This window comes from Pieris napi, chromosome 4 (assembly GCF_905475465.1).
Source record: "Pieris napi chromosome 4, ilPieNapi1.2, whole genome shotgun sequence".
NCBI lineage: Eukaryota > Metazoa > Arthropoda > Insecta > Lepidoptera > Pieridae > Pieris > Pieris napi.
Window position 1 is genome coordinate 1,249,877 of NC_062237.1, and position 14,491 is coordinate 1,264,367.

At 33.8% G+C, this 14,491-nt stretch overlaps 1 protein-coding gene across 3 annotated transcripts; it reads left to right on the forward strand.

The window, feature by feature from the left end:
- The first annotated feature begins 24 nt into the window (after positions 1–24).
- On the forward strand, positions 25–13,718 carry LOC125048876 (sorting nexin-14-like). Of its 3 annotated transcripts, XM_047647828.1 has the most exons (17): positions 25–159; positions 230–380; positions 641–751; positions 858–989; positions 1,168–1,358; positions 1,526–1,679; positions 2,190–2,364; positions 2,852–3,035; positions 3,742–3,835; positions 4,111–4,172; positions 4,447–4,660; positions 8,881–9,065; positions 9,812–10,093; positions 10,883–11,082; positions 11,553–11,717; positions 12,619–12,797; positions 13,486–13,718. In XM_047647828.1, the coding sequence occupies exons 1-17, from the start codon at positions 53–55 to the stop codon at positions 13,552–13,554; spliced, it is 2,655 nt and encodes an 884-aa protein (XP_047503784.1). In that variant the 5' UTR covers positions 25–52; the 3' UTR covers positions 13,555–13,718. The 3 variants fall into 3 exon arrangements, with proteins under 3 accessions (XP_047503784.1, XP_047503785.1, XP_047503787.1); XM_047647829.1 differs by lacking the exons at positions 25–159; positions 230–380; positions 641–751; positions 858–989 and having other exon boundaries at positions 1,203–1,358; positions 1,585–1,679; XM_047647831.1 differs by lacking the exons at positions 25–159; positions 230–380; positions 641–751; positions 858–989 and having other exon boundaries at positions 1,203–1,358; positions 1,630–1,679.
- The last annotated feature ends 773 nt before the right edge of the window (positions 13,719–14,491 follow it).

The window sequence follows — 14,491 nt, forward strand, 5'->3', positions numbered from 1 at the left end:
AACGTCATCCTTTTATTAATATGTCAAAAAAAACGTCATTGTTCGTCTAGCCATGACTGAAAGATGTCAAAAAGAGTTTTTAAGAAAAATTCGTAATCAAAATTTTATTATTTTCGCAGGAATTCTTGTTGGTTTATTGGCTGTTTTATATTATTACAGGTATTTTGATACATAATAAATATTTAAGTAAAGTTTAACGTGTAGCAATCATTTATAATGAATTTTTCAGATTACACTTAATCACAATATTAGTGAGCTATGGACTGGGATGTTTGGCTTGTTATTATTGCTTAACGACAAATGTTTTACGAAACTGTGCGGAACAAATTACGTGCCATTTTATAAAAAAATCTCCAAAGAATAAGGAAGCTTCAAAGCAGGTAATAAGTTTTATAAAAAATGACCTTATATTTTGCTTATTGTGGAAACCTCGATATGCAATGATTGTGACTAATTAATAGTAATGAATATATTCGGTATTTATTATCTTCAATAAATTATTAATTGGTTTTATTAACAATTAGAAAAGCTGATAAGTAAAGTCCTCTTTTTTTTTCATTATGTCAATGTACTTATTATTAATTCAAGAAAATGAACAATTTACAGTATAAATATCATTTGACGTCGTATTTTTTTATAGGGATGTATTACGTGTGGGTCTCGGGATTGCAATCGTCATGATCCTCAGATATCTACTGAGCCATGGAGAGGGTTACAAATACATAAACAATTGGATCAAGCCATAGAAGACGTGAGTTTTTAAATTTTCATTTTAAAAGAATAATGAAAAATTTCTTCTAATAAAATATTTAATAACTAAGTTATGTAAGATAATCTAATAATTGGTATATTTACAGTTTTACAATACAATTTTAGAACAATTCATAAATTCCTGGTATACTAAGATAACTTTACAACCATTCTTTGTGGATGAGTTAAGGTATCAGCTCAGATATGCTTCAGCCTCACTACTGAGGAGAGCTTTGAAAGTAAGTTTAAAATGCATTAATAATGTCATATTAAGTACTAACTCGTTACAAAGCAGAATGATTTGATCAGTTTTTTACATAATATATTGATTGTTTAGTAATTTATTTTTTATTAATTTTATTTTGAAAGAAACTTTAGAGCATAATTAAGAACACCAATATACTGTTTATTTTTCAGATAAATTATGCTAGATTAATATCTGAACGTCTTGTGCCATGTGCTTTGAGGCACTACAGTGTAGTAACATCAGGTGTAAGGCCGTGTCTACATGTTGCAGCCAGTAATAGAAATGCAGAGCTAAGATACTTGCGTTGTATGACAGAGGCCTTATTGCCGTATTTGGCAAGAAATAATGAAATACAGAATTCGTAAGTTGCATTGTAATTAATAATATTTCTTACCTTTATAATGGTAATTCCATTACCATTATAAGTCCAATTTTAAATTTTCTATTAGTAAAGATGTTAATTATAATAAAAATTAAACTATTAGGTAAACAACAAATGAAGTACTAAAGAACTTTTCTCGGTTGCAGAGTATTTAAAGTATTAATTCGCGAAATTTTTGCTGGGTGGGTCCTTTTATCACTCACAGATGTACTGGCGGACCCATATATACTCAACACATTGATAATTTTAGCGACTGGCAACGAATCTATGGCGCCGTTGCCGGCTACACCTAATTATAAAGTGAGTAATTAGATAAGGATTCTTTATAAATGTTGTATGATTTGTAAATTTCATGATTACACACACACCTTGATGTGAATGGCGAGAATTGCATTATTAGCTCATAGGTGTAAAAGAAGTGGGCTTTTAATAGCCAAATTAAATTCTATTATACAAATTGTATTGACTATGACCGCTCACATTCCTACTTCAGTTGTTCTATCAACACTTTTGAATATTTTTTTTTTATATTTTGACGACTCATTGGTCTAGTGGTTAGTACCCCTGACTGCGAATCCATGGGTCCCGGGTTCGATCCCCGGCTGAGTCGAACATCGATGTGATGAGCATTTGCTGTTGTGCTTAGGTCTTGGGTGTTTAAATATGTATTTATATGTCTATCTATACTATGTATGTATATCCGTTGCCTAGCACCTATAACACATGCTTCACCAGCTTAGCATGGGACTAGGTCAATTGGTGTGAATTGTAATAAAAAAAAAAATTAAAATGTAAATTTTGAAATTTTAGGTAGATTTTTTAGAAACATTCGTACGTCAGACGGATTCCGTGTACGCTAAGCGTCCGCGTTTATTGCGTATAGAGTTGGAATTACTGGTTCAAGAACCAGATCACTTTTATGCGTTCATGCAACACTTGAAGACGAGTGGGACTATACATGTGCTGCACTTCTATAAAGATATCAGTAAGGCCTATTTGATACCTAATCCGTTGTTTTGCTAGTAATTTTTATTTTATATATATTTTAGAAAGGATGGCTTGTAACATATACTGTAGATATGGCATTATGATGTTGTGAACTGTTTTAAATGTTGAATAATTAGTAATTTGTATTAAATATATTACGAAATGCCAAAAATATTTTTTTATAATTCGTAAAAATGTCAAAAATCTCTCCGACAGAGTATTAATGGCCCAATTTTGATACACAATGATATTCATAGATACAATCAATTGCCACAATAATTTTTACTTAAAAACATTAATCACCTAATCACATAAATCACATAAGTCAGCAAAATAATGTGAGATAAAAAAAACTAAGTAATATTTTACTAAAAAGAAACTTCCCCTAAATTGATTTAAAAAACATTAGACTGTTGTCGTCCATATGTTTTACATTTTAATGATAAGTTATACCAACAATTAATAACTAATGCAACATTTTTCAGAATCATTCCAAACAAAAATCTTAAATCCGGACTTATCCCCCAAAGAGCAAGCGCAACTTCATCTTGAGGCGAAAGAGCTGTACCTCCGGTATATTGCCGTCTCGCTCCCTTGCGTGTCTCTCCCCGATGCGTTAGAGAGAGAGCTAAAAGATTTGCTCGACACGGGCGTCGATTGTGTTAAACGGTACGTTATGGAATTTTCAAATGTGTGATATTTATTAGAAGAGAGCAGTGTTGCTTACTTACCTTATTACCTTCATGCGGAATGATTCCGGTATGAATTAATGTAAACATACTAACACATAGATTTAAGGTATTAAGCTGTAATTTACTAACATTGTTATGGAACCTTGTTTTCTGAATTAAACAATTAAATAAAATAAAAAAAAAAAAAAAAAATAATCATCATGAAACTTATACAGAAATCTGAGGCCTAAACCTAAAAAGGTTGTAGCGCCACCGATTTATTTATTTTTAGTTATTAGAACAATGGAAATCCTTTTGGGTCTGAATATTTGACATTAACGTTTTGATGGGTCAAAATTGTTGGATTTATTTGAAAAGATATCCTACGGGACGTCCAAAAATGGGAGTCATGATAGCCCATGGGCACCCATTTCAATGACATTTTACAATATCTATACTTAACGACTTAACGGTCAAGTTAATTTTTTTGTGTTTATTAATAATTTACTTTTACATACTAAATTAAACAATTAAACTTATTATGATTCCATTGTCATTGTAAATCTAAATAATGTACGACTTTTTATCGTAAATATTAATTATTTGTTGAGTTGTGTGTTCTGTGTGTGTATTTCGTCGTGATAATATAGATTTCTTAGATCGCGTTTGCCCATGTTCCTTATATGTATTTGTTTGTATTTCAGTTTACAAACGAGTCGAGCGTTGTACCAAGCGGCGCATCAGTCTCACGCGATGTTGGAGAAAGTTCTCATGCCCAAGTTTTTGCACAGTGAAGAGGTATTATTTCTATATATATAAAATTCTCGTGTCACAATGTTTGTTTCCATACTCCTCCGAAACGGCTCGACCAATTCTTATGAAATTTTTTGTGCATTAAGAATCGGCTACTATCTATATTTGAAACCCCTAATGGGTGTCCACCTCAATAAATGTTTTTATATTTTTCGACAAAATTTATTGATTTTATTTTTTTATGATACATCATACAAAAATACAAACACATCAATAAAGTGTTCATTAGTTTAGGTTGATAAATGTCAATTTTGTTTCAGTTCTACAGATTATTAATAGGACCAAGGATTCCCACGGGATATCACAAACAATTGACGAAAAGGTATATAAATATTTGTTATCCTGATGTTTTTGTCGGCAACGCACCCACAAAAAATGGGTGTCCATGAGCTGCGATGATCTTTTTGGGCGTCTAGTAGTCTGTTTTGGCCCCCATTATTATTTGAAAAAATAAAGATTTAAGAACCCTTCATTACGTCAAGTTTTTTGTTAGTGTCGCAACCCCAGTACCCCTAATCTTATTTTAGTTCTTCAAACAAAGAGATTCATTTATTGGAAGAACTTAACTCGTGTAAATATTAAAATTAATGTTTCAGATCTCAAGAAAAATCTGTGAAACTGGGGACCAGAATCCGCAACGTACTTCGCTCGCAGAATGATGGGCAGGTTCTGGAGTCGAGCTTACCTGATGATGGACTGGAGAATGTCGATATTTTGAAGTATTTTGACTCTCTGGCTACCGAAGACGGGCTTGGAGACCAGGATCTCAGCACTTATAAGGTGGTTCTGACTAATGTTGAGACTAGATTGGTAAGTATTGTTAATTATTAACGCGTTTTTGGATATAGGTCCTAAAAAAACAGTGGTGCTACAACCTTTTTAGGTCTGTCCCTCAGATCTCGGACATAGAAGGAAAGTCCAATGGTGCACAGCCGGGGATCGAACCTACGGCCTCAGGAATGAGAGTCGCACGCTGAAGCCACTAGGCCAACACTGCTCAATAGGCCTTAAATATCATAATCGAATTATATAAAATCTGCGAAATTCGATATTTGTTTAACTAAAGTCTGATATTTTTCATACAAATATTTGATATATTTTTTTATGAAATATTTACTATGTCTCTATTCATCACAGCATAGTGGTCCGAGAGCTGGCACCAATTTTTGGGCAGGTATTTGAGGCAAGCTGAAAACTTGTCACATACCTCTCCTATTATATTCCAACACGGAATTGCAGACCTGGCTGGTGAGTAGCGGGGCTAAATCAACCCCTACATTTTTAAAAATATTATTTTTTTTTCCCCAAAAATATATTTGAGGCAATACGCAATTTATATATGTTGCAGTGTAATACTTAATAAATACGAAAAAAAATAAGCTAGACAATTTAATCGGGGCTGTAACATTGCCAGACGCATGCAAACATTTTTTGCAAAAAATTATAAAAAATGTTTTTGAGGCAGCTTGAAATTTTAATGGAATGTTATTTATAACTATAAAATTAGATTCCCAAAAAGACAGATCATTTCGGTAGGGCTTTCTACCTGCCAGGTGATCAAACAAATAATGGATGAGTACTTTTTGTAACAATTTTTGTTACAAAAATTTTTGCACAGAATTCATACTGTTGCCCCTACATTCAAAACTAAAAATTGTTTCTCTGACATTATTCCAAGTCAAAATTTATACGGAAATTTAAAACCTTTTTCATCTTAAAATTAATAAGGGTTACGTATAAAAAAACCAATGATTAAAATATAAAATCGCAAAACTACATTTATAAAAATATAATATTTCTTCAGTGTTACAATTATTTAAGTATAAAAAAATTAGAAATAAATTAAATTCATTTCACGTCAGATATAAATTATCATTCTTCGTCTGTGGATTCTTCATCAGAACTACTAGAATCTTCGGATTCATCTGTATCAGATTCGGCAACCTCTTCATCATCTGCGAAAAGAAATAGATTTTTTATTTAATTAATCACAGAAATTTGAATGCAGCAGTTATTAAAAATAAACCATTTATTCTCACCTGTAGTATGATTTTCATCATCGTTATTTTATTTTCCTCGTGAACAACAGCGTCGAATACTAATTGCGGCATACACTCTCCGTCAAACCAGTGAAAATCTAGCGTATCCTCATTAAGTGTCCATCCGTTTCTATTAGGTGTCAAAGAACTGGGGAATCGTAAATATGCATTTCTCCAAATGCTTGTTATATATTGCGTTCTTAAAAGATGTTGTTTTAATTCAGATTTGCATGGAGGTAAAGTAGAGGGATCACAATTTTTTAATTTTTTTCTGAAAGGTTCATTTTCAGTGTCGGCTTTGTAAGTCACGTGGCCAATAGTAACGCGGCAAGCAAGAACGAAGACAGCTGTCGAAATGCGCTCTCTCTCACACTACAGCTTGTCTATATGGTCCAAGATCCCAGGGCCGCCAGACGTCACGTATTTTCTGACGGATGAAATGTGGACGATTGGGTAGTGTTAGTATGTACTATGATCGTATGCCTACCTGCTAGCTTGGTCAAACGGCCAATTTCCAGGTATCAGGTAATCAAGGTACACAAAAACATTACTTACTTCACGTAAATTCTCATGGCTGATTTTTATATATGTTTTCGAGTGTATAGTTAAAAATAAATTGTCAATACTCCCAGACACTTTCCGTCGGCCATATTGCTTAACAGACGCTTTAAGGGTCTCAAAATAATTAGTCAACTTCACGTAAATTCTGACGCTCCATTTTTATATATGTTCATCCGACAACTATTTTAAAAGCTTTGACAAGAAGACAGACCGATCCAAGGGGCCAATCATCCCCTAAACTAAATTTTAATATCTATATGAGTGGGAGAGCATTATCTACGCGCATGAGACTGAGTGAGACCGACTGCGCTGTTAAAGCCATGAAAATTACTTGAACAGATATTTTATAATTTTTAGAACTTTTGTTGACAAGTAAATTATAGCAACAAAAATAAGAAAAAAATTGACACATAATAAATAATACTAAAGTTAGCCGACATTTTTTTTTCAATTTATTAATTAGAACTAAAAAATATTTTTTAAAAATACCACTTATATTTAAATAGCAGCAATTTTTTTTATTAATTATTTATTGGAAATTGGGAAACAAAGTGGAAAAATATTAATTCTTCAATATTTCTTAACAGTGGCTTTTAATCTTCATTATCATCATCATCAAATATCAATCTTGAAATTGAATATCTAAATCGTGATCGTCATCATCAGCATTATCCTTATTTTCTTCCTCTGTAAAAAACAAGTTAAACAATGAAGGTCTGAAAAAACTAAAAAGATACAAATAATATGAGAAACGAAAATAATTTACCTGATTGTTCTTCCAGCGACTCACTGACAAAACCCGGTAATTGATCTCCATCGAACCAATGAAAATCATATTTACCATCTTGTAGTGTCCAGCCATTGTTTTCGGGGTTGAAAATATTTATCATCTTCATACTTGCATTGTTCCAAAGCTAGCCCGTCGAAACTGTTGCCAAAGCTCACTTTTACAAGGTGGTAAGTTACTGGCATCGAAGTTTCTTAAATTCTTTCGATTGAATTCTTCATTTATATCAGATACCATGTATGTAAATGATAAACAACTGTAGTCTGGCAGCATCTACATCAATTATTCCAGGAACGTTGTAAACATCACAGATAAATTTTTGTATTATGTTGAAAGTTGTTGTTCTTCTTCATCTACATCACCAACAAAATCCAACGTACCAAAACGGTGAAATGCTTGTTGGTACTCTTCATTTTTCTTCAAAATATTAAACGGCTTTTGCTTGCCCTTTTTGAATAATAATAATTTTTCAAGTAATTTTCATGGCTTTAACAGCGCAGTCGGTCTTACTCAGTCTCATGCGCGTAGATAATGCTCTCCCACTCATATAGATATTAAAATTTAGTTTAGGGGATGATTGGCCCCTTGGATCGGTCTGTCTTCTTGTCAAAGCTTTTAAAATAGTTGTCGGATGAACATATATAAAAATGGAGCGTCAGAATTTACGTGAAGTTGACTAATTATTTTGAGACCCTTAAAGCGTCTGTTAAGCAATATGGCCGACGGAAAGTGTCTGGGAGTATTGACAATTTATTTTTAACTATACACTCGAAAACATATATAAAAATCAGCCATGAGAATTTACGTGAAGTAAGTAATGTTTTTGTGTACCTTGATTACCTGATACCTGGAAATTGGCCGTTTGACCAAGCTAGCAGGTAGGCATACGATCATAGTACATACTAACACTACCCAATCGTCCACATTTCATCCGTCAGAAAATACGTGACGTCTGGCGGCCCTGGGATCTTGCTCTAATAGTAGTACAGGCCCGTACTCATCCATTATTTGTTTGATCACCTGGCAGGTAGAAAGCCCTACCGAAATGATCTGTCTTTTTGGGAATCTAATTTTATAGTTATAAATAACATTCCATTAAAATTTCAAGCTGCCTCAAAAACATTTTTTATAATTTTTTGCAAAAAATGTTTGCATGCGTCTGGCAATGTTACAGCCCCGATTAAATTGTCTAGCTTATTTTTTTTCGTATTTATTAAGTATTACACTGCAACATATATAAATTGCGTATTGCCTCAAATATATTTTTGGGGAAAAAAAAATAATATTTTTAAAAATGTAGGGGTTGATTTAGCCCCGCTACTCACCAGCCAGGTCTGCAATTCCGTGTTGGAATATAATAGGAGAGGTATGTGACAAGTTTTCAGCTTGCCTCAAATACCTGCCCAAAAATTGGTGCCAGCTCTCCTACTAAAACACTATTCGAGAGAAAGATAAAATAATAATTTAGTAAGGCACTTAGGTTTAGCTTTTATCTATATATTTAGTGTATGACAATTGACATGACATGTGTCAGGTACAGAAGAATCGCCTGAATTTTGAATTGCATAAACATATCTAGAAATGTGTGTGCTCTATGAACTATTGTGTGTATTTAAACATGTTAAAATCCGTCGAAATTACAGCAAGCCCCGCCCCGTCGCGGCCCAGTTAGAGTATTCAGAGTCGCAGTACATCAGATGAGACCGGGAGAAACTGCTAATTTCTTCACTGTGGACAGAACAGAACATGACTTCCACTTATTGAGGAGTAAACTGCAAGAGTTTCATGGAGACAGACTGCTGGCGCATCTGCCTTTACCTTCTAGAAGGTATTTACTAAACCAAATACAACTAACATAAATTATATATAGCAAAAAAATTATACTAAATATATAGCCAAATATAGAATACATCTATAAAATAATTAAATACCTTCAACTAAGTAATACATAATTCGGCTGTGTTGTGTGCTCATGCTGCAATTGATTTAGCGCTATGGATATTCTTAATACTCCTAAGCAAATTCCGCAATAGCTTTAACAATTCAAGACTTAAATATTTGTAGTTGTATGTCCGGGCTGCGCGATACAAAGCTGAGTTTTATAGTTAGGTTCAGAAACGAGACCATTAATTAAGTTTTTTTTATAGAACAAACAAACGGCAGCAAACGGGCAAGAGGCTCTCCTGATGTTAAGTGATACCGCCGCCCATGGACACTCAATGCCAGAGCGCTCGCAAGTGCGTTGCCGGCCTTTAAAGAATTGGTACGCTCTTTTCTTGAAGGACGTCGAATTAAAAAATACATCAGTTGGCAGCTGGAAGCATCACATCTGAGCGTTTCTTGAGGCAGTTTTTACACCACCACTTTGTGGAACCAGCTGCCCACTGAAGTATTTCCAAAGCAATTCTACTTAGACAAGAGCGTGCCGATTCATAAAAGTCTGGCAACGCATTCGCGAGCCTCTGGTATTGAGAGTGTCCATGGGCGGCGGTATCGCGTGAGCCTTCTGCCCGTTTCCCCTGTTCTATAAAAAAAAACTTAAAAAGTTCTTAAGGAATTTTTTTTTAATTTTAGAGACAACAGCCCGCTGGAAACACTAAGATACAAATATGAAGATTTCCTTCAACGAATTCTCCAAATAACACTTCTGCAGACAAGTGAATTGTTGTACCTATTCCTGACTGTGGACACGGATTTCTCGCTCGTGGTCCAGGCTTCGACTCTCAACGTGGGCACTGATTTGGGAAACATTTATCAGTCGGTCGCGCATCGGTTGAGAAAGGAAAAGGGGCAGCATTTGGAGAGTTTTTTGAGGAATTTTCTAATTTCGTCTGACAAGGAGCGTTATCAGGCGCTGTAAGTATTCTATTTTTTTTATTGTATTTATACTGTCCGATGCATTAGGAAATGTATTATTTTTTAACCAAAATATCGTCATTCCGGTCGTAACAATATTCGTACTTTTATACGTTAATGATGGTTTAAATTCCCAAATCAGGCCAACAGATGGCGCTGCAGTCGGTGTCTAGGTTATTTATCTATACAGCAAATAAACAGCTATATATTAATGTTCTGTGCATGTGTTCGTTATTAAACTCCTAAACCGATGGACAGATTTTGATGAAATTTTTTGTGTATTCAAGTGGAGTCAAGAATGATTTACATTATTAGATTGTTTTTTGTGTACAGGACAACAACGCCTGTCGGATCCGCTAGTACATATTATATATTTTCTAGCTAATTCACCGACTATATTGTCGCCGGAGGTATTAAGTAACTTATGTATATGTATAACTTAAGTAAATAGCATTGGTATCTAGGATGATTCAGCACTTATTTCTTTTAACAATATTTTGTATAATATTTCCACCAAATTCTAGAAAAATCTAGAAAGAAAGTCTCTTAAGCCTTTGTTCAACAGTTCCTTGAAGTTCGTCTGTGTTAAGTTCTTAATTTTGAATGCCGCGCTTCTAAACAACGACTTAGTGTTCTTACCAAACCATTGTCTTAGGTTTTTCAACCACGACGTGCATCTGCGACAAGGTCTTTTTCTACCTGCCTCTTTTCCCTGTATGATTAGTTGAAGGAGCATGTATTTTTTGGTTTTACGCAAATACGTTATAACATCTTTTCATTCCTTTGTAGAAAACAAGGCACCCGCGACGTGGAAGAGGCGCTGGAAGTGAATGAGAGCGTACCGGAAGTGGTAGTTCGGAAACGTAACGGGCGTAATATTAAAAACCGGACTTTTGGGAATAACTTCGACGTTCGGCCTCAACTCTCGGATCGAGATATGGATTATCAGCAAAATGTTGTTGGGTTCACGCAATGTCTTATGTATATATGTGAGTTTAAACTTCTTAATTTTTAATATTCATATCCTATTATAAAACATGGTTTAAATGTGCCAGATTTGTTACCATGTTTTTGTAACAAAAAGCTAAGTGCTATATATAGTCTACTTTTTAACTAAGGATATAAATTTTATAGGATTAAAACAGGTTTGCTAACCTGCTGAGCTACGGACGGGTCAGTAGTGTAATGCCCCCTATAACACGGTTTATTGGTTTCGCGTTGTTGGAGTAGTCTCGTTATACAAATTATTCGTGTTTAACATTTCCTGTTAAAGGGCATTAAAATCAAATATTAAGAAAAAATTAAATTATGAGCGAAAAATGTGCGTACAAATCATTATAAATGTACATAAATATAAGGTGTGTAATTCCCGCGTTGTTGTATTTTAAAATTGTATTAAAAAATATACTATATTATAAAACTCGATAACAATTTTAAATAAATATATATTTAATTTCAGTGATAAAAGTAATAAAAACACGCAGCTTTTTACTGGGCGTGGTCGGAAATATACTCTCCATATCACGTGATCTCGTGGACAGAGCATTTTGTTTCGCGCTGAATAGGAGTCTCTCGGACTTGCTGAGTGAGAGGAGGCTCGCTCATCTTATACGATTGGGGCATGGTGAGCTACTTTATATATTATTTTTATCAAAATACCTTTGATTTAATGTAAAATACATCGGCTGGGTCCAAAAGTATCCTCCCTCTGAAATAAGATACTTCCAGCCCATCTACGTTCGCTGGAGTAGCTTGAGCGTATGGGCCGAGATCGGGCGGTGAAGGAATCTTAGACAGCAATTGGAGGGGGGGGGGGGGTTTGTAATCCTGTACCACGTGGTTCATAAAACTAAACTTTAATTGCATTACGGTGTACTGATGTAGCTTTTATGAAAAACTTTACCTCGAAGTACACTACACATTATACAAACGGGAAGGAGGCTCATCTGATGTTGAGTGGTACCACCGCTCATAGAGGGCTCGCGAGTGCGTTGCCGGCCTTTTTTTTATAGAACAGGGGGCTAACAGAGAGGGGGCTCACCTGATGTTTCAGTTTTGATCTATCTCTATTCGACGTCGAGACTTGCGCTAAGTTTTGGTTTAGATCTAAAAATTCGTGTCTTAGCCACAGAAGGCTCACCCTATAAAGCTAAATAATACGGATCATCTACTTGCCTATTAGATTAACCAAATGATCATGAAACAGATACAGAAATCTGAAGATCTAAAAAGGTTGTAGCGCCACACTATATTTAGAGTCAATATATTTCTTCAACATAAGCTGGCAGGTTAACTCAGAACAAATAATCTATTGCGCACTAGCGAACTAATAAAAAGTAATGACTCCCACCGGTGTCCAATTGTTCAAAGTAAGAGTATACAACTCCTTTCGAAGGCTGGCAAGGCACTCGCAATATAATAATATAAAAAATTATAATATATAATAATAAAAAAAACTTTAAAATTCGATTAAACTACTTAAATGTCGATTATTATTTATTTATTTCCTATATATCCTTTTTCAGGTATACTTTTCAGTAAGCGCACATCACCAAGAAACGACGCAGTGAAACAACGTTTCACGGCGAGATCTCGAGTGGAGTCCGCTATCTGCGCACGCGCAACCATCGCTCTGGGACCAGGACTGCCTCGCGCTGCGCTCAACGCATTTGACATTTTGCAGAATCCGTTGCTTAATAAACAGGTTAATTATTATTTAATTCAAATAAAAGCTCTCATTAGAGGAGGACATATATTTTTCTTTATATGTTGATAAGAGTCGACTTAGGTTCCTTTAAGGAAAAAGGGTGCCAATTCTTGAAAGGCCGGCAACGCACTTCCGAGCCTTCTGGCAATGTGAGTGTCCATGGACGGCGGTATCACTTAACATCAGATGAGCCTCCTGCCCGTTTGCTCCAATACCATAAAAAAGTGCATGCGTACAAAGTACACATGTCAGAAGTGAAACTTCTTTGAAAATTAATTTTTAACTCTGGTTCATATTTATACAAATCTAAAAAGTTAGATTTCCGAGACTTAGAAGGAAGGAAAACTAAAATATGTTAAGAATTTAATTGTCATTAAAATTATAAGTGTCGAAAATTAATACAAATAATAAATTTAATTTTTTTAATATATATCTTCGATAATAAAAACATGCGGCATTTTTAATTTACAATTCGAAATTTTAATTTTGAAAATAGAATTTCTTTAAAGTAATTCACCCTTCTCACTCTCTTAATCGCTCTCTCCCTTTTCTTCGACAAAAACGCTGCACATCTTTGTCACGTTCCGTAAAAAATTTACCCTTATGCGCCTAAAGAACCTTCAATAAAAAAAACAGTGACGTACAATCATGAACATCATGATATTGATAATATCTCTTGCTTCAGCTGGTGTACAACCTGTTGGACCTGTGCGTCCTGGAGCTGTTCCCCGAACTACGGAGTGAGAGCAGATGAGTGTTGAATAAATCCACCCAACCATCGTTCGGTGGATTTGTGAATTCCGCGTGAACCAAACGTATTTAATTGTAAATAAATATATTTTATTATGTATTTTTTCGAATACTCTGACGTGATTAATATCCTGTATGAGCCAAATAAATTATTTTCATATTATCGAATATTGTGTTTTATTAAACATTACTAAGAAACCAAGGGGAAAATTTACCCTCATGCGCCTACAGAAGTTTCACTTCAAAAACACAGATTAGCAAAAAAATTAAATAAGGATGAAATTTATCAATTTTATTTAATTATAAAAACTTCTTGAAGTGAAATCTTCCTACACTAATTTAAAGTTTATACACTGTATAATGCTCCATATATTTTTATATTATTCTGTTAATAAACCCTTTTGCAAAAAAAAACGGGCTGCCCGTTTTTTTAAAGGAAATTTACATTCTAAGGTCTATTTCAGATAAAGTAATATAATTAATAATAAATTAAAAATTTATTATATAATATTCTTATTACTACGCACGTTTTTAATAATCAATTAATTATCTATAGCTCGTATTCTATCTTCCATATAAATAAAAATAAAACACAATTTGACGAATATAATTTTATTAGTGCACAGTAATAAATCATATCAACATAAAACTACATCACAAAATGACAAAACATGCTCCGTTGCAAATAAGCGGTAACAATTAATTTTACATATAAAAATATAAAATTGAATTAGAAAACCTCTAGACTAAAATATGTATAAAAATTTAATATAATAACAAATATTTCAAATATGCATGAAAATTTAGTAGATAATAGTAGAACTTTTATATACGATTAATTATACAATAAGTCCGTCCGTCAATTATAACCCGGCTTTTGGAAAAAAATAATTTTGAAAAATGTAAATTCTTAAAGTTTGGCGGTCTTGAGTGTTGTTCAG